Below are 21,456 nucleotides of genomic sequence, written 5' to 3' on the forward strand. Positions count from 1 at the left end.
ACAATTCATGATGTGGGATTACTGAAAAAGTATTTCTTACCAAGAATTACAGCCAGATAAAATCATACTTTTAATATGATAGAATAGAAGGACTATAACTATCTTCCTATTCTAATCTATTCAAATTTAAATTGATTCTATTTGAATTTTGGGAAACGGTTATATTCTATTCTATTGTTTTTTTAATCATTTTATTTTTCTAGTTTATTTGTTCTAGTCTATTCTTTTCTATTATTTTATTTTATTTTCTATTCTTATCTATTCTATCCTATTATATTATTTTCTATTCATATTCAAATTTATTTTATTCAAAATTTGAATTTCAGAAGATAGTTATGTTCTATCTATTCTGTTTTTTTCTATGCTATTCTATTATTTTCTATTCTATTCTAATTTATTATTTTCTATTAAAATTCAAATTGATTCTATTTGAAGTTTTGGGAAATGGTTATATTCTATTTCATTCTAATCTATTTTTTTATTCTATTATTTTCTATTCTATTATAGTCCATTCTATTCTTGTTTTTTCTATTTTATTTTCCATTTTGTTCTGTTTTACTCTATTATATTCTATTATTTTAATTTCTGTTACATTATTTTCTATTCTATTTTTTTTCTATTATATTCCTTTATTTTCTATTTTATTTTATTCTCTTTGGAAAACTATTCGAATTCAAAAACTATTCAAAATGAATTTGAATTCTAATTCCATCCGAATTTTATTTCAGATTTGTTTAAATTCGTTATTATGGAATTCGGAAATTCTAATACATCTGGATATCTGAAAACGGAAAATGCATCTGAATTTCAAATCGTAACAAAGCGAACTGCACATGTCTATTGGAAACATTCCACAGAGATTTTGGTTCATATTGACATGATAGCATCATGCAGTTGATGCAGATTTGTTCGCTGCACATCCATGATGCGAATCTCCCTTTCCACCGCATCCAAAAGCTGCTCTATTGGCTTGAGATCTGGTGACAGTGGAGGCCATTGGAGTACAGTGAATTCATTGTCATATTCAAGAAACCAGTTTGAGATGATTTGAACTTTGTGACATGGTGCATTATTCTGCCTGAAGTAGCCATCAGAAGATGGGTACACTGTAGTCATAAAAGGATGGACATGGTCAGTAACAATACTCAGCTAGGCCGTGGCATTTAAACGATGCTCAATTGGTAATAAGAGGCCCAAAGTGCGCCAAGAAAATATGCCCCACACCACTACAAGCTTGAACTGTTGATACAAGGTAGGATGGATACATGCTTTCATGTTGTTTATGACAAACTCTGACCCCACCATCTGAATGTCACAGCTGATTTTGGACTTATCAGACAAGGCAACGTATTCCTTATCTTCTATTGTCCAATTTTGGTGAGCATTTGCGAATTGTAGCCTCAGGCCCCATTCACACCTGAGAGTAGCGTTTTCAGGTAGAAAGTCATGTGATTTTACCGCAATTTTGCTGCAATTTTTGCCACGTTTTTAACCATGATTTTCTGCCATTTTGCCACGTTTTTGCCGTAATTTTGTACAGGTCAGAAAATCACCAATGTAAAAAGCAGAAAAATGTCCAAATCTGCCTAAAATAGAAGTTTCAGGACTTGTTTGAGCTTCAGGCGTTTTGGAGCTTTTGGCTTCAGACTTTTTGGAATGGGGACGTGAACCACCTCCATAGAGAATAATTGATTTTTTCCCCTCCAGCGTTTTGTAGCTTCGGGCTTCATGCTACAAAACGCTCAGGTGTGAATGGGGCCTTAGTTTCCTGTTCTTCCTGCCTAAATGCATTGAGTTGCTGTCATGTGATTGGCTGATTAGCAATTTGTGTTACCAAGCTATTGAACTGGTATACCTAATAAAGTGCCAGTGAGTGATGATGGCCCACTAAATATGATGTGTGTCCTGTGTGGTTGATATTTTATATTACAGTGGTTTAAATGCATCTAAACCAAGGAACAAATTGCATACTTTTCGTTTTAAAGGTATTTTTCAATTACTTTCAACTGTTAACTCACTCAGGGGGACAACACTCACTTTTTGTACTGTACCTGTAGTAGAGCAGCGCAGTCACCTTAAAAAGGAAGTGTGTTAGGACTTCAGAACACATCTTCGAAAAGGAGGAATAGTTCTGTAGTCCAATTTTGATTGGGCTGATAACAGCAGATCTCAGTAGCAGAGGCAGAGCCAGAGCTAAAGCTAGCGTATAACAAAAGTTACAAAGTCACTGAATTTCTGAAAGGCTCAACAAGTATTTTATATCACTTATTAAACAAATATATCAAAACATCACAAGGGAACAAAATATTGTGTGGCGATGACACCCAAATCTATCTCTCTACCCCTCAGCTCACCCCATCTGTCTCCTCACACATCACTGATTTACTAACAGACATATCAGCCTGGGTGTCACACCATTTCCTTAAACTCAATCTAGCTAAAACCGAGCTCTTAATATTTCCTCCCCCACGTGCCCTTTCCCCTGACTTCTCTGTCAAGATCAATGGCACAACTATCAGTCCATCCCCACATGCCAGGGTACTAGGGGTAACCTTAGACTCTGAACTGTCCTTTCAGGCCTACATCCAATCCTTATCCAAATCATGCTGCCTTAGCCTCTTCAACATTTCTAGAATACGCCCCTTTTTACCTAATGATACCACCAAGCTTCTAATTCACTCCCTGGTCATCTCTCGCCTCGACTACTGAAACTCCCTCCTCACTGGATTAGCTTTGCATACACTATCCCCCTTTCACCAGGATTTCTCCATTGGAACTCCCTACCCCAATCTGTCCGACTGTCCCCTAATCTATCCATCTTTAGATGTTTCCTGAAAACCCTTATCTTTAAAGAGGCTTATCCCGCTTCTAACTAATACATTGTTTTACTTTCGCCATCAGGTCACCCCCACAGCTATTACCTTTTGTATCAATTGACCCTCCCTCCTAGATTGTAAGCTCCAATGAGCAGGGCCCTCCGATTCCTCTTGTACTAAATTGTAATGTAACTGTCATGTCTGCCTTCATTTTGTTAAGCGCTGCACAAATTGTATAAATCCTGTATAATAATTATAATAATAAAAGTTTCATTGGTAGGGGATAAACACACTTTAAACTGAAATTCCACCCCAAAAAACAAAAATGTATTAAATGTGCTTAAAAAAAAAAAAAAAAATATATATATATATACTTTTTTTTACTCACCTCTAAATGCCTGTTGCTAGGGTGTCCCTGGTCCCTCGTAGTCTGCCTCCTTCAGTGCCTGGGCTCCTGACGTCACTTCCCTCTCCCCCTCCCTCTTATCAATCATTTCTTACACGTGACCGGTCGCAGTTGATTGCGTGGCCAGAGACGGCGAGCGGCTCGTGCATGCGCAGTGGGTGCTCGGCTGTGAAGTCCCTTTTGGGGCGCCCACAGTTAAAATGCTGGCGCTGCCGAGCAGAGGGGGAACAAGTGGGGCTTCGATCCCCTGCATCGCTGGACTCCAGGACAGGTAAGTGTCCAATTATTAAAATTTACAAAAAAAGAACCGCGCTGTCCTAAATGTGAAATTAGGTCGTGTATAATCCCGATAGAAATTAATAATAAATCAAATGTTTGTATAACCTTAATTCGTGAAATTGTATCTCAAAAATCAAATATAGTGATAAATACAATATAAGTATAAAGTGTCATCCATAAACACAACAAAGATAGGTATAATTGAATAACCCACAAGTATTGGTTCACAGATAGTGATAAGCAAAAATTACATATATAAAAAAACATATATTGGATGTTGTTAACTAAATCGCATAAATTGTCCCAATAATGAAATCAGTCCATGCAAAAAGACCTCCACCACGTGTCAACAGTGTGATTGTCACTTATTCTGAATTTCCAACAGTTCGATAACTGTGAGCGTGCACCACCACCATAGGTAAAGATGGCTCCTTACCGGATGTTCAAAGATAATGTGCTCAAAACATCAGACCAGGTTGTAACCAATCATCAGACATCCATAGGTTCCGCCATAGATCGAACAGTTAAGGAGTCAGGTTCCAGTATTCAACAATAACCGGTCAACCATAGAGAGGAGGAGAAAGCTCCAAATAGTGTAAAAACGTTTTTATTACAATATTAAAAAACAAGAAATGCACTTACAGGAAGTCAAGTACAATAGGGCATGTCACAGCAGGTAGCGCCGGCCGAACGCCAATCCTCCACTCCAATACCCTTTTTATCCTAGTTCGTTCCTTACGAGGCAAATGAATAGCGTGTCACACCGCCCGACGCGTTTCGTGAAATATCACGTCTTCTCGGGGCTCGGGGCCCGAGCCCCGAGAAGACGTGATATTTCACGAAACGCGTCGGGTGGTGTGACACGCTATTCATTTGCCTCGTAAGGAACGAACTAGGATAAAAAGGGTATTGGAGTGGAGGATTGGCGTTCGGCCGGCGCTACCTGCTGTGACATGCCCTATTGTACTTGACTTCCTGTAAGTGCATTTCTTGTTTTTTAATATTGTAATAAAAACGTTTTTACACTATTTGGAGCTTTCTCCTCCTCTCTATGGTTGACCGGTTATTGTTGAATACTGGAACCTGACTCCTTAACTGTTCGATCTATGGCGGAACCTATGGATGTCTGATGATTGGTTACAACCTGGTCTGATGTTTTGAGCACATTATCTTTGAACATCCGGTAAGGAGCCATCTTTACCTATGGTGGTGGTGCACGCTCACAGTTATCGAACTGTTGGAAATTCAGAATAAGTGACAATCACACTGTTGACACGTGGTGGAGGTCTTTTTGCATGGACTGATTTCATTATTGGGACAATTTATGCGATTTAGTTAACAACATCCAATATATGTTTTTTTATATATGTAATTTTTGCTTATCACTATCTGTGAACCAATACTTGTGGGTTATTCAATTATACCTATCTTTGTTGTGTTTATGGATGACACTTTATACTTATATTGTATCTATCACTATATTTGATTTTTGAGATACAATTTCACGAATTAAGGTTATACAAACATTTGATTTATTATTAATTTCTATCGGGATTATACACGACCTAATTTCACATTTAGGACAGCGCGGTTCTTTTTTTGTAAATTATGTGAGTAAGTATATTTTTTTGGGTATACAAGGACTGCAGCAGTGTTAATGTGTGCACTAAGACACATTTCTTCGTTTATTTCATTTTATATTTTCTTGTGATCGAGGGTTGGTAGCGCGATTTTTCAATAATTTTTCTTCCAATTATTAAAAGTCAGCAGCTGCAGTATTTATAGCTGCTGACTTAAAAAAATGAAAAAAATTTAATAAATTATATATATATATATATATATGTATGTATATATATATATATATATATATATATATATATATATATATATTGTGAACCCCTCTTTAAGCAGGGAAAATTATTGATTGCAATAAAACACAGAGTTCCCTCTAGTGACTACAATGATCAATATTAAAAGAACAAATATGATGGAAGGGCTAAATTGTAAACATGAAGGAGTAAAATAAAAAATTACTTAAATGTTGCAGTCAGAATTTTAAATACTTACTCACTAAGAAAATATGCAGTCGTTTCCTTTTAAAGGTCAAACTCAGTAAAATCTTAACTCCCTAGCCACCTAAATACAGTAAACGGAACTATCCTTCTTATGTGAGCCTCTGACAGTGGTGGCATTGTCTAGAAATATGGAGTCAGGCTGCCTGCGCATTAACATCTCATAGACTTGAAGTGAATGTTGTTTCTGCAGTACAGAGAATGAGAAATGTATGTCCTCATGCAAGTCTGTAATATGTTAGTGTACAGGCACAGGTACAAGCAGCCTACTACAGGGTGTAGACAATAAGGGAGGGCTGCTAGTTTTTAAAGGATTACCGTCAGTAATTTTCCAAGTTTGTTCTTTTAAGTCACACTAAACTCTGTTTTAAAAAAAATATATATATTTAAGGCGGTTGTAAACTGCTTTTTTTCCTTCTTACCTGCAAGGTAATGTCATAATGTGCTAGTATACATCACATACTAGCACATTATGTCAAACTTACCTTCCAGTGCTGAGATATCAGAGCTGCAGGCGCTCCGATCTTCACCTGTCTTGCTTACCGGGTTTGTGGAGTCTGCCTCTGTGACTGGCCGGAGCCCTTCCTTCACTGGCAGCATGCACACTAAATATCTCCTAAACGGCGCACGTTATAGGCTTACCTATAGGTAAAAGTTAGCGATGGAAGTTTACTTCCACTTTTAGTATAAATTCTTAACTCAAAAATTTGCCTTCCATTAATTTTAGTCTCCCCATATATCCAAAATCCTCTTTTTTTTGTTGCTGTGATCTAACTTCCTGTTAGCAGTGGCTTAATTCCTTCTCTGTGGTCCCACTGTTTGTAAGAACATCATAGCCACCTTCTATTGCTTATTCTATGATATTGCTTATAACTATGAGATTGGTAGTGTACATAGAGCATTGCACATCACAACTAATGTGCAAACAACAGACATAAGGGGGAAAAGAAGAGGTTTGGTAGTTTACACGGGACATTACAAGAAGGCAGAAATCACAGCAAGAAATTATTTCATAACAAACAGATTACAGGACCATTAATTAGCAGATGTGACATGGATTAGTTTTGTAGAAAAAGGATACCATGTAGTGTCACTTTAAGAGAATTAGTAAACTTGTCTTTCCTGTTTGTGATTTTGTGTGGGCTATTTTCACACAATTCCGTGTCTCACGCATAGGACAGCCCATTCACTTCAATGGGCTGGCCTATGCGCGTTTGTCGCCCTAAGAAGCTCCTGCTCCTTTTTGGGTGACACACTTCATGCAACTTTTTAAAGTCGCAATTGTGGCACAATTCTGTTGCGGTGGAGAATCGTACTGCATTTGGGGTTTGCCACTTATAATGAATGCACCCAGACACGCATCACACGTTTTGAAGTGACTGCCATGCGATTTGGAATTGCACGTAGAATCGTGACCATTCCGTACACAATTCCAAATCACCAAGTATGAATGGGACCTAAGTGTAATTTAGCCTAAAAAACACTACCCACTGTACAGATATGCCTAATAAAGGTCCTGTTGCTATCTTCTCTGCAAAAACATTTAAAGCATAGGTAAACCCAAAAACAAAAATGGAATATATTGCAGCTTACCAGCCTTTAGATGTGGTAGTGGCATTAGTTTTCATTTTCCCCTAGTAATCCTACCAGTAACATTCTTTCTTTCTTAGAGTGACAACGCTTACTCATCAAACTGTATCTATAGAGGAGCAGTGTTGTCACCCTGGGCTGCTCTGCTCATTTGGACTACAAACACCTTCCTCTCCACATCTCCATTACATAGAAAGTTTTTTAGTTCACAGGAAATCATGGGAAAAACTGTTTACATTATATGAGAAGTCGGTTTGGTGCATAAGATTCTACAAAGACACAGAATCAACTGTTTTTTTGTGCTTGCATAAAATATAGAAAACAAAAACAAAAAACAAAACAAATGCAGGCACTACATCTATAGTTTGGCAAATCACAATATATAAAAAAAAAAATTTATAGGATTAGATATCCTTAGATGAATTACCTTAGTCCACAAATAGTCAAGAGTCTGAATGTGACACTGCTTCTTGGGAATGCATGAAAATCAAATGAACATTTACCTTATTTTTGGTACAGTGAAATCAGAAGGAAGTTTAGAGATCTTCACCATCTGTGGCCTGTTGGGGAATTTTTCAAAGATACGTAGACGCAGTGGCAATTTTTCTTTTGTATCAGCATTTGCTTCACTTTGTTTTAGCTATAAAAAAAAAAAAGCAAAAGAATAAACTCTGATACTGAAGCACTAATCATAGTAAACAGAAGATGGCAGCAAAGCTATACTAATTATGACTGTGACAGCCAGGAAAGGATCATAGGGTATATCACTTATATTCCATATCTTCACTATACAAGCAGAAAACCCTGTTTAAAATAATAATACATTTTAATAAAAGTATATGCTGCATATGCACAGTATAAGTTGGGAAACAATGCAGTATTGTTTTAATATGTTAGACCAAATTAAAAGGAAATGCACAAGAGCTGGGAAAAAAAAATCACCATGAAGGCTATAAGCTTGTGTTTCAGGTTGATATGATTGTGTGGATTTTAGTACAGCCTTGCTGAATGCATACTTTGCAGTCTTGTTTGTGGTGTGTATTGAACATCTAAATAAGGCTTCTTTTGTGATTTACATGCAGACATGTTGAATTCAGGAATGTTTGTATTAGGATGCTGTATATATATATATATATATTATATATATATATATATATATATATATATATATATATATATATATATATATATATATAGTATGTAGCGACGGCTCCTGAAGAGCACATGCTGCGTTTTGTAAATTTAGTTTTTTCCTAAGACTATAGTTGTTTCTTAGGTTTCATTTCGGTAAATTGTGGTCTTGGCATCAGTTTGGCTGGGCTGTACTATGTTCTGCCTGGTAATAGGTGTAGGTATCACTTTTGACAGGCATTGGAACGCAGGCTGGTTGGATGCATTGGGTACCAAGTTCTCTCTCAGAGCCAATCAGCGGGTGCGTTGTCTCGCTGTGTATTCCGGGAGAGGGTACTTAAGGTGCCGAGGTCACATGGTTCTGGGTTCTGGTCCAGAAGTATGTTCTGACTCCATGGCCCTGGTACTCCTGACCAGCCCCCAGAGGCCCTCATGGCCTGGGGTGCAGATCCATCCGTTTCCGAGTCTCGGGACTGGCTAGTCCGAGGCACAGTAACTGGAAGGATTTCAAGGTGATCCAGTGCCGTCTCGGGTTTGGAGAGGCCCAGCAACTCAAAACGCAACCGTGGGAGGACTCTTCAGACGAGGGCCACGCATGAGGCTGGCTGCTTGGTAAGAGCCTGGAAGCTAAGCTGAAAGGACACCAAGTAAATCCGCATTCTTACGGTATCGCCGGACCGGCTGCAAGATACTGGTACTGTAAGAAAGTTCCCAATTTCATCCTTTAGTTACACCTAAGGTTCTGTGCTCATTTAAAGTTCTACAATCAAGTCTGTGGCAGAGACTTTGCTAAGCTTAAATCACCTGTCGGCTGCTATATCCACAAATAGGGATTTATCTGGTAGTTGAAATATCCAGTAGCGAATGGCTATTCCCTGGATCATCTAGAGATAGTCATTTTAAGTGTCAGCAGTTCCAAAAGTATCTGAGCTTTACTACCCATACCCTCTATTCCCAACTGTAGAGACTGTGTTCTGTTCAACGTTTTATGCAGTTTGTTGGGCCATCAACCTCGGGAACCCCTAGACAAGAACGAGGCGGAGAAGGTAAACGATAAGCCCAGCAAAACCAGCCGCTTCTTCAGGGGGTTAGTGCTAATATACACACACACACACACACACACAGTATTTATTTGTGGTATAACATGCACTTTTTTTCCCTCTAAAATCAGGGGGAAATCGGGGGTGCATGTTATACGCTGTTCTCCGCTGTTGCTACCCGTTTCTGACGTTCTCTGCAGCTTCCGGGTATTTTCGGCCGTTCTCTGCTATTTTTCGGCCACACTCTGCTGCTCTCGGTGGCTTTTGGAAAGCCAAAAGCAGCCGAGAATGGGCAAAAATAGCCAAGAAAATAGCCGAGAATGGCCGAAAATAGCAGAGAATGGCCGAGTACGGCCGAAAATACCCAAAAGCCGCTGAGAACTACCGAGCGCCGCCGAGATACACAGGACATCCGCTCTGTATCTCGGCGGCGCCATTTTCAAATTCCAAACACACTGACAAGGCTGCAATGGACTAGCAAGGCTGCAAATGACTGACAAGGCTGCAATGGAGTGACAAGGCTGCAATGGGAGGCTGCAATGCAAGGCTGCAAATGACACCGATAAGGCTGCATTGATGGGCATTTAAATGTAAGTTTTTTTCCTTAAACTTCCCTCCTAAACGTGGGGTGCGTGTTATACGCCAATGCGATAATTTATATCTATATATATATGTATAAACAATTAAAGTGATGGTCAAATACATAATTGCTCATTATGAAAGGTGCATTTATGCCAGCTATAACAGCAGCACCTGTATGCCACGTTCTTTGAAAAAAAAATAAGGCAGCATAAATATGGATATTTATCATTACAAGTATTCACAAGTAGCAGTATGTGAACTGTGCATGCACACTTTCCATGTTATCGCTACAAAGCACTTTTTATGTTATATACAGTATATATTTATTATTTTATATGCTTGCTACATAAAAAGTGAATTCAAATGACTAACTGATATAAGACTACTCTAAAAAATATAAAAAGAAAATATATTATAATTAATTAATATTAAATTCTTGGTACACTTAGTTGGCATACGTTCAGGTTGAAGAGCAGGTACTGCTTAGCAAACAATAATTTTTAGCAAAATCACATGTTGACTATAATATTTGTGTGAATCTCTGCAAATGTGTGCATAGGAAATACTCTGAGAATACAGTACGCATGGGGGCATTTTTGGAATGCAAACATTCTCTGCAGGTGAACCAATTACTGTAATTTAAAACACATGCACCAAAAAGACACCCCTTGCAGTTAATGTTTGGTTGGCTATCAGAATCACTGTTTTATAAATATAAGGGTCAATTCAATAACAGTTACCGCATGTGAAAACATGGTCACATGTCTAATTTGCATAAATGATCGCATGCAGTAAAAAAAATGTCCAATTCACAAAAAAAGATTCTGCAATATTTGCCAGAAAATGAAAAATGTGCCAAAAAAAACCCCCATGCGGTAAGCACTTAGGTCCAATCGCTTACGGTACAGAAAATAAAAAGAAGATGGAACATTTATCACCAGGGTTCTGATGGCGATATCACATGTAGTTAACCAATAGCTGGTTAAGAAGCAGGCTGGGAAACCGGGCTTTAATAACGGATGACTCATTGGCTGATAGCAATTAAAAATTATCTGAGCATGCAGCCTGGCAAGTCAAGAAAGGGAGAGAATGAGTGAGCGCCCCCCTCCTGAACCATACCAGGCCACATGCCATCAACATGGGGGGTGTTTTGAGGTGGGCCACCCCAAAGCACCTTGTTGATGCAACAGAGAACAGGTACAGTATATTGATCCCCCTGAGGGGATTGCATTTGTGCACACAACAAAAGTGGAGTTACTCTTTAACCACTTCCCAGCCGGTCAAAAGCAGATTGACGTCCGGGAAGTGGGTCTGTTATCTTGACTGGGTGTCATATGATGTCCTTCAGGATAACATGCTGCCGCGTGCCCGTGGGGGCGTGCATCGCGGCGATCAGTGGAGCGGTGTGTCAATCTGACACACCGCTCCACTGATCTCGGTAAAGATTGTGTCCAATCACGGCTGATCATGATGTAAACAGGAAAAGCCATTGATCGGCTTTTACTCACTTGCATCTGACAAAACGCAAATAGAGGAGAGCCGATCGGTGACTCTCCTGACAGGGGGGTCTGCGCTGATTGTTTATCAATGTCGGATGCCTCGGATGCCCACACTGGACCACCAGGGAAGCCCCCAGGACCACCAGGGATGTGGGCAGCATGTGGATGGCCAGGTATGTAACCCATGGCCATCCACATGTGCCAATCAGTGCCCACAAATGGGCACTGACACCATGTACAAAATAAAATCAGCGATGCCCAGCAATGCCACCCATCAGTGTCATCAGTGCCACCCATCAGTGTCCAGCAGTGCCACCCATCAGTGCCCATCCATGCCCATCAATGCCCACCTATACCTTGCCACCCATAAGTACCCATCAGTGCCACCCATAAGTGGCGTCTATGAGTGCCCATCAGTGCTGCATACCAGTGCCGCATATCAGTGCCCATCAGCGCCACCTATCAGTGCCCATCATCAGTGCCCATCAGTGCCACCTCATCAGTACCATCAGCGCCGCCTTATCAGTGCCCGTCAGTGCAGCCATATCAGTGCCCATCATTGAAGAAGAACACTTACTTATTTACAAACATTTTTAACAGAAATAAAGAAAAATCGCAGAGGTAATCAAATACCACCAAAAGAAAGCTTTATTTGTGGGAACAAAATTATAAAAAAATGTGTTTGAGTACAATGTTGTATGACCGCGCAATTGTCATTCAAATTGCTACAGCGCTGAAAGCTGAAAATCAGCTTGGGCAGGAAGGTGTCTAAGTGAAAGTGGTATTAAAGTGGTTAAACATTAATTTATTTAATAAGCTTTTACTGATTGCGTAGGTACACTAAAAGTGTACGCCTAAAAGAGTATTTTCAAAAATAAAATAAAGTATGCAGTGTGGTAGCAGGTAGCAGCGTGGTAGCAGGGTTGCCACCTGTCCAAGATTCACCCTGACAGTTTGGGTTTTGAATCATGTGTCCAGGTTTCAGTCCATCTGAAACCCAGACACAATATTTAGACAGGAATGTGGCTCAGAACAGGGCCTGATAGGAGAGTGAGAGGGCACTATGTGCACAGCATTACTATTCTCTTTGGAGCGCCCAAAGGTGTCCCAGGTCTGTTACAATCCTATAGTGTATAGTGTAAAAAAAAATTTGGTGCACCGCTAAAGTGTTCAGGTTTGACTTGAAGAAAAAGTGGCAACCCTATGTGGTAGGGACATCTAAAAATCACAAGAATGGTCCCACAGAATTACAGATATTTTGACATGATAAACAGTTCACATATGTAATTATTTGAATCATATTCTAGCTGTTTGGCTGGAACTTCACTTTACCTTGAAACCCACCAAGTGATCTAATGCAGCAAATTTTTAGAATAACATTCAGCTGTTTGGTGTCGTCTAGGAAGCATACGCCTAATAGATACAAGCATTTACCACAGCTGAGTATGTAGGAAACATGGTACATAATTTCCTGTGTAGGTGAGAAAATCATAATTAACAAGATCACAAAGGGCTAAATGTAATTAGCTATGCTTCACTAAAAGGGGTACGATATATGCTTTAAAGCGTATTTAGCGCAACACAGGAACATTACCTGTACCCACGCATCTATATTAATGAAAAAGAAAAACTCTCTGGCTATATATCAAGCAATCAAGGATTACTCAGTAACTATATAGTATAAGGATACGTAATTATGTAGCTATGGCTACGCTTATTTAATGCTTATTTTTTTTATAATCACTTTTTTCTTTATTAAGACAAATTCCAACATACAAACACACATTGCACAATAAATCTTTTCCTTAACATACACCACATGAAATAATAAAAAAAATATATAAATATGCTGCAGCACCCCTTACAAAGCCTGTCATTCCTCGGCCCTGTATGGAAGGGATCGCATCTGACCCTCCCTGGTCCCCCCCTCCCCAGATCAGGGGAGCTGAACTTCCTTCTCTCTTGAACTGGGGTTCTTTTAATTGTGCGCCCAGGATTCGCACTCATGAGGCAAGCGCTGAGCACGGTAGCTGCTGAACACCACAGCCTTCCTGGAGCCCGGGGATCACTGAGCAGCACGCTCAGTCAGTGTGTCTGTTTATGCCATATTCCTATGCTTATTTAATGCTACTCTCTGTTGATATAAAGTTAAAGGCATCTCTGACTTTTTGGGAGAAATAATTTAATTCTATATAAGACAAATATTTTCAGGGTTCTCAAACCGAAGTTGAAATATAGCTCGTAGTAGTGGCATTTTTGTCTATTAAAATGGGTGGCAAAAAAACAACTTGGCAAACTTTGCCTTAACTGAAAGCATATGTAAAGGCAATTAATAGTGTATATAATATAGAATAATCAAGTTTTTTTGGCTGTCAGTGTCCTCTCTGGGAAAATTCAGCTTCGCTATTGGTCCTGGTGTACAGAATTTGATGGAAAATCCAACATATTTAGATGGCCACAGATTGCCAGCTATATAAGGAAAGGGACAAGGAAAGTGGTGACATCATTGACCAAATATGTTTAGTATTTTAGCAATCTACAAACAGATATTAGATAAGAGGCTTTTCTTTATTTTTTTTTGCATATCTTGTTTTTCTTTTCGTCTCCATTATGCTCACGATGAACATTTTTACTAAGGTGAATCCATCTCCCTTTCACTTTGCTGGAATATGTGAACATGCACATCATCTGAGATAGAAAGCACTGGTGATATAGCCTTCCCAGGATGTAGCTTTGAGGCCCTGACTACATCACCAGTGCTTCACTTAACCAGGAAGTAGAAAAACAGTAATTGAAAGTAAAAGGTAAAAAAATGTTTGTTTAAACTTATGGATGTAAAATGATTTCACATAAGGACTGTCTAGTGATGTGAATTTTAGTGAAATGGGGAAGGGTCTGCTTTAAAGTCAATTAAAAAATATATTAAAAGTGAAAATATATAAGGAAAAAAAAAAAACATGGTTAATGCTGCACTAAGGGTAATATGGTTCACATACCAAGTAGATTCATTGTTGCCTCAACAAGCATGCTCACAAAATTGAATACACTGCTGCTTTGGATAGGCTTCTAAAGTTCAGCTACCAAAGCTTACAGGTCTTTTTGGTCTAGTGTGTTCCATGATTAGCTGGTAAGGACCTGTGACAACAGGATTGAGCTTGTGCCAATGAGGAAAGCAGATTGCTTTCAAGTGCATTTTACTTACATTCAAGATTAGTTTGAGATGCTTCTTATGCCTTGTACACACGATCGGAAATTCAGACGGAAAAGGTCAGATTGGACTATACTGTCGGAAAATCTGATCATGTGTGGGCTCTATCGGACTTTTTCCGTCGGAAATTCCGATGGAAAAATTTGAGAGCAGGATCTCAAATTTTCCAACAAAAAAATCAGATCTGACTTTTTCCGATCATTTGTAGAGAATTCCGATCGGACAAAGTGCCATGCATGCGCAGATCAAATTATGAGACCACAGCTATTGGCTACTAGCCTCAACATAGTCCCGTTGTAACGAACGAACTTCAGCACGTTCCGAACTATTGGATTTTCAGACAGCTTTGTCCGATCGTGTGTATGCAACACCAGTTTATTACAAAATCCGTCTGGAAAAAATCCAAGGGATTTTGTTGTCGGAATGTCCGACCGTGTGTACAAGGTATTAGAGTTCATTGACAGGTGTTAATTTTTTTTATAACAGGGACCTTAATAGGTGGATTTGACCTGCAGTTGACATCATTCTGACCTGCGTTTGACATCCTAAGTGGCACCACACTGCTCTGCTTTAAGTTTTACATTCTCATTGATTTGTATTAGGAGAGAAGCAGTTCTGATATGAACAAAAGTCTGTCAGCATAGGCCCTAACTGTGCTGATAGATATTTTTATCTATAGGTAAAAGGTTGCTATTTTAGTGCACTTTATTAAAATAGAAGGCACATAGGCAACATTATTTGTTTTTTCAACACATGGGTCCACTTTGTTTGCGCTAAACATCAGTGTATGATTTGCAGTGAAGCTTAGGGCATTCTGTACACTCACGCACTCCTGCAATACAAGCATACAGAGCAATTTATGCCTGCTCTTGTTTAGTATGTTAGGTACATTGTCTAAGGCAGGGGTGCCCAACCTTTTGAAGAGCGAGGGCCACTTAAGCAACTTGGTAACCAGTCGCGAGCCACAATGAGCAGAGCAGGCGGATGACAGGTCCGTGCAGAGCAGACACGGACACAGCCCATTCTACTCTATAGGTCCTCCAATCCGATCTGCCCTGACAGAAGGGGATTGATCCCCTTCTGGGGTTTTTTTGCCCATATATACACTGCAATTTTAGTAATAAACTGGCCTTTAATAACAGCCTTTCATTCAGGTATCGTCTGCCGTTGCTGTCCCTGGCAGAGTGCATTTGGTATCACTCTGCCTGTGGCAAGAGATGGCGCTATACAGGAAGCATCAGCTTATACAGCTCTGCTCCACAGCTGCTTGCTTTGCCAGCTTCATTAAATGCTCTGGAATGGCAGGTCTGCAACCCATGATCCAGGGTTGCCAATCTGCCATCCCAAAGAAGGAGGTCGCAGGCCACATCAGAGGGCCCTGCGGGCCACTGGTTGGGCACCCCTGGTCTAAGATATGTTTTCATAAAGGAATAATTGTGATAGTTTTTTTCACATTTTAGATTTATTAACATAACATTCCCTTTGGTAAAACCAGAAACAACATGAAAGACAACAGAGTCAGTAGGCACTGTGCTAATGTCAATAAATATTGATAAATTGTTAAGTAAATGCATATGATATATGTTCAAATACTAAGAGGCTCAATGTTTTTTATTTTTTTATTTTAGAACTTTACAGCTTGGGTTTTGTTTTTATTCAAAAGTATTTCTAAAGTAAGCTAAAGAAGATATTGACTAAAGCACCGTAAAGAGCGCTGTGATTACAGTTGTTTTTGAGATGAAACATGAAACAAAGTAGCTGCTGATAACACATAATTTACTTTCTTTTGGTATTAAAAATATATTACTTTTTGAGAATGTGAAACTAATATTTATCTGAAATAGAACAAATCTCATATCTGGTATAGTCTTTTGATTCTCCTGTGAGAGCTCTAAATTATTGTCAGATAATAACTAATATAAGTAAACCTAAACAGACTGCATGATTAAAAACAAAGGGGGTCTATTTATAAAGGCTTAAAATGGTCGGTTCACTATTTTCTTCTTGTTTGTTTTTCAATTTCCCAAGTTTACAACTTTCTGTTCTATAGTAAACTAGTAAATTGTCCATTTGAATACCCTCCGATTCAAATTGGAAAGTACAGTTCCTATTACTGCACTGTATTTTTTTTCAATGAATTCATGGCATTTTATAATTGGGTGAGGTGAAGTGGTGATGCCACAATCTCCATTTTGTCTTTATTCAAAAGTATTTCTAAAGTAAGCTAAAGAAGATATTGACTAAAGCACCGTAAAGAGCGCTGTGATTACAGTTGTTTTTGAGATGAAACATGAAACAAAGTAGCTGCTGATAACACATAATTTACTTTCTTTTGGTATTAAAAATATATTACTTTTTGAGAATGTGAAACTAATATTTATCTGAAATAGAACAAATCTCATATCTGGTATAGTCTTTTGATTCTCCTCTGAGAGCTCTAAATTATTGTCAGATAATAACTAATATAAGTAAACCTAAACAGACTGCATGATTAAAAACAAAGGGGGTCTATTTATAAAGGCTTAAAATGGTCGGTCGGTCTTGTTTGTTTTTCAATTTCCCAAGTTTACAACTTTCTGTTCTATAGTAAACTAGTAAATTGTCCATTTGGATACCCTCCGATTTAAATTGGAAAGTACAGTTCCTATTACTGCACTGTATTTTTTTTTCAATGAATTCATGGCATTTTATAATTGGGTGAGGTGAAGTGGTGATGCCACAATCTCCATTTTGTCTAATCAGAAAACATCTTGTATTCATTGAAATACAAATGGTTTATCATTGACAGCAGTGTTAAGTGAGAAATCCTCTGTCGTGAGTGTGGGGCAGCTGCTCACATAGAACCGGAGCAGGATCCAGAAGATCGTGTCTATCACTATAGTAGCACTGACTACTACAGTGATTTCCAGGTTCCCCAGTGGTCCATTGGGTATTATTTGTATTGCATACCTACACTGGTTCAGCATGGCACAATGTAAGCATACATTACTCATACCTCAAGTTCAGTTTAAAATATGGTATTTACCTATGCACTCTGGGTGTCTGATATATAAGTGGATTCAAGTTACTACATTTTTTTTATTAATGGTATTTAGTGACAACATCCCAATTGAAGGGTTCTCCTACACATATAGTGTTTTGAGTTTTCAGATCAGTAAAGGCAATACCAAATACTTAAGCATTTTTCTTAGCTTGCAAATAATGTGGTATAAGCTGCAATTCAATTAAAATACTGATTTGTGGCATAAATATATAGAAGCAAAAAGCAGAGAAGTCATATAACCTCTTGCCAATTGCCATTTAGACCCCACCAAGCTTTAAGTGCCAATGATAAATTTACTGATATTGTTGATGCTGATCACAGTAAGGCATATCTTCTCTATTTGTCAATTTTACAGATTGCTAAGTATTGGCATAACCATAGGGTTTGAAATTAGTAGCCTCGCTAAGCCCAGGGGGTGATGTAGCACCCAGATGGTATATCCATCTGTGTTCAGATTTCAATCATTTTTTATTCCAACCGCCCCCCCCCTGGAGGGAGGGGTGTACTCTATCCAATATAAAGAATCTAATTTGGGGGAATTTTCCATTGTGGGTATCCCTGACATGTCTCCCCCACGATAACTCTGGGTTACATGATTTCATGCTCAAAATATGTCTGTATGCGCGCAAAGGTAGGAGGACATGACTTTAAAATAAAAAAAAGTCAAAAGGTCCTTTTTGGGAACAAGCATCCTCCACTTTGGACTGAAAACAGGATTTCCATGGATGGTGAAGAGATTAACCTTTTTACCAGTCTATAGAGTGGATTGTCATAAAAGAAAGAATGGACTTTATAGGCATACTTAAAAAGGTATAACAAAGTTTTATTAGAATTTATAACAAAGATATTAGAGACCGACATTATATAAAAATACATATAATCAGTGCAAGAGTAGTTAAAACCTTCTCCCCAGTCCACCATCTATCTAGAGTCAGACAGGCTCAAGGGATACAATGGGGGCCTAGAGATTCTTATGCCGCGTACACACGAGCGGACTTTTCAACATCCAAAGTCCGACGGACTGAGTCCGTCAGACTATTCGATCGTGTGTGGGCTGCAACGGACTTTTGACTCGCCAAAGTCCGAAGGACTTTAGAATATGGAACATGCTTCAAATTTTCCCGACGGAACTCCGCCGGACCCGGTCCCTTTGAAAAATCCGCTCGTGTGTATGCTATTCCGACGGATTAAAACCGACGCTAGGGCAGCTATTGGCTACTGGCTATGAACTTCCGTATTCGAATCCAGTCGTACGTCATCACGTTCGAATCCGTCGGAGTTTAGTGTGATCGTGTGTGGCCAAGTCCGCTCAGCCGAAAAGTCTGTCATAACTCCGTCGGAATTCCAGCAGAACTCCGACGGAACTCCTTCGGAAGTCTGTCGGACATAAGTCCCCTCGTGTGTACGGGGCTTTAGTAGAGCAAGGCGGTGGACCAGAGAGAATGTTTTAACCACTCTTACACTGATTTATATATATTTTATCTAATGCCTGTCTAATATCTTTGTTATAGATTCTGATAAAACTTTGTTATCTTTTTAACCACTTGCCGACCGTCTCACACTGATATACGTCGGCAAAGTGGCACGGATATGCAAAACAATGTACCTGCATGGCTAGTGGGCGAGCACACACACTGCCGGCACCATACACCCTCTGCGGGTGCGTGCCTACGGGTCCCGCAAAATCAGTGTCCGCCAGTGGCCTGCAATCGTGGCACGGAGAGGCAGAATGAGGAGATGCCCTATGTAAACAAGGCATTCCCCTGTTCTGCCTAACAACATTGATCGGGAGCAGTGATCTCTGTCATTTTCTAGTGATCCCACCCCCCCTACAGTTAGAACATGCTGAGGGAACACAGTTAACCCCTTGATCACCTCCTAGTGTTTAACCCCTTCCCTGCCAGTGACATTTACACAGATATCAGTGCATTTTTATAGCACTGATCACTGTATAAAACGTCAATGGTGTCAAAATAGTGTCAAAAGTGTTCGATCTGTCTGCCACAATGTCGCAGTTATGATGAAAAAAAATTGCAGATTGCCGCCATTACTAATAAAATAAAAATGAAAATTTTTAATAAAAATGCCATAAATCTATCCCCTAATTTGTAGACGTGATAACTTTTGCCCAAACCAATCAATATACGCTTATTGCGTTTTGTTTTTGTTTTTTACCAAAAATAGGTAGAAGAATACATATTGGCCTAAACTGTGGAAGACTTTTTTATATATATATATATATATATTTCTTGGCGATATTTATTATAGCAAAAAAAATACATTTTTTTCAAAATTTTCGCTTTTTTTGTTTATATCGCAAAGAATTTAAACCGCAAAGGTGATCAAATACCACCAAAAGAAAGCTCTATTTGTGGGAAAAAAAGAACATCAATTTTGTTTGGGTACAATGTCGCGCAATTGTCAGTTGAATTGACGCAGTGCTGTATCGCATAAAAGGTATTTCGCAGGAACTGCTTTAGTGATATCACTTTCAAGATAGAGGCAAATGCCTTATGGGAGAGGCTTTTAGCTAAAGGCTACTCCAAAACTTGTCTCAAAAACGCATTTAGATGCACCACTATTACAAACAGACAGTCCCTATTATATACATCTAGGAAACCAATAGATAATACAACCAAACGTATCATAACCCTCACAGGTAAGGAGAATTATGGAAAAATACTGGCACCTTCTGATTATAGACCCTAATATTGGGCCACATATCTCAGACCAAGCTTCCATTACATATATGAGGGCTAAATCGATAAAGGAACAATTGGTCCACAGGAAATTTACAGCTGACGGTAGAAAAGATCCATGCAAATACCCCGACATCTTTTCGGTGCGGAGGATGTAATTATTGTCAATTTATGCAAGCAGCAAAACAAGTACGTTTACCTAATGGTACTATTTTCAAACATCGACACTACGCCAACTTTAAAACACAGGGGGTCATATATATCCTTACCATTTGAGCTCTGCTGCTTCTACGTGGGTAAAACCATACAGGAATTTTGGAAGCGCGCATACAGACATATTTTGAGCATGAAATCATGTAACCCAGAGTTATCGTGGGGGAGACATGTCAGGGATACCCACAATGGAAAATTCCCCCAAATTAGATTCTTTATATTGGATAGAGTACACCCCTCCCTCCAGGGGGGGGGCGGTTGGAATAAAAAATGATTGAAATCTGAACACAGATGGATATACCATCTGGGTGCTACATCACCCCCTGGGCTTAGCGAGGCTACTAATTTCAAACCCTATGGTTATGCCAATACTTAGCAATCTGAAAAATTGACAAATAGAGAAGATATGAATTACTGTGATCAGCATCAACGTTATCAGTAAATTTATCATTGGCACTTAAAGCTTGGTGGGGTCTAAATGGCAATTGGCAAGAGGTTATATGACTTCTCTGCTTTTTGCTTCTATATATTTATGCCACAAATCAGTATTTTAATTGAATTGCAGCTTATACCACGTTATTTGCAAGCTAAGAAAAATGCTTAAGTATTTGGTATTGCCTTTACTGATCTGAAAACTCAAAACACTATATGTGTAGGAGAACCCTTCAATTGGGATGTTGTCACTAAATACCATTAATAAAAAAAATGTAGTAACTTGAATCCACTTATATATCAGACACCCAGAGTGCATAGGTAAATACCATATTTTAAACTGAACTTGAGGTATGAGTAATGTATGCTTACATTGTGCCATGCTGAACCAGTGTAGGTATGCAATACAAATAATTCCCAATGGACCACTGGGGAACCTGGAAATC

At 38.9% G+C, this 21,456-nt stretch overlaps 1 protein-coding gene across 3 annotated transcripts in view; it reads right to left on the reverse strand.

Annotated features, from left to right (window-relative positions):
- Positions 1-21,456, reverse strand: part of NALCN (sodium leak channel, non-selective) — an 864,749-nt gene that overhangs the window by 233,236 nt on the left and 610,057 nt on the right. For all 3 annotated transcript variants that reach the window (XM_077482966.1, XM_077482963.1, XM_077482965.1), the window contains one exon: positions 7,667-7,803. In XM_077482966.1, the coding sequence (XP_077339092.1) occupies positions 7,667-7,803 (137 nt within the window). The remainder of the gene's footprint in view (positions 1-7,666; positions 7,804-21,456) is intronic.

Source organism: Lithobates pipiens, unplaced genomic scaffold (genome assembly GCF_037356315.1).
Source record: "Lithobates pipiens isolate NorthernLeopardFrog02 unplaced genomic scaffold, aLitPip1_a1.2 Scaffold_16, whole genome shotgun sequence".
NCBI classification, from domain to species: domain Eukaryota; kingdom Metazoa; phylum Chordata; class Amphibia; order Anura; family Ranidae; genus Lithobates; species Lithobates pipiens.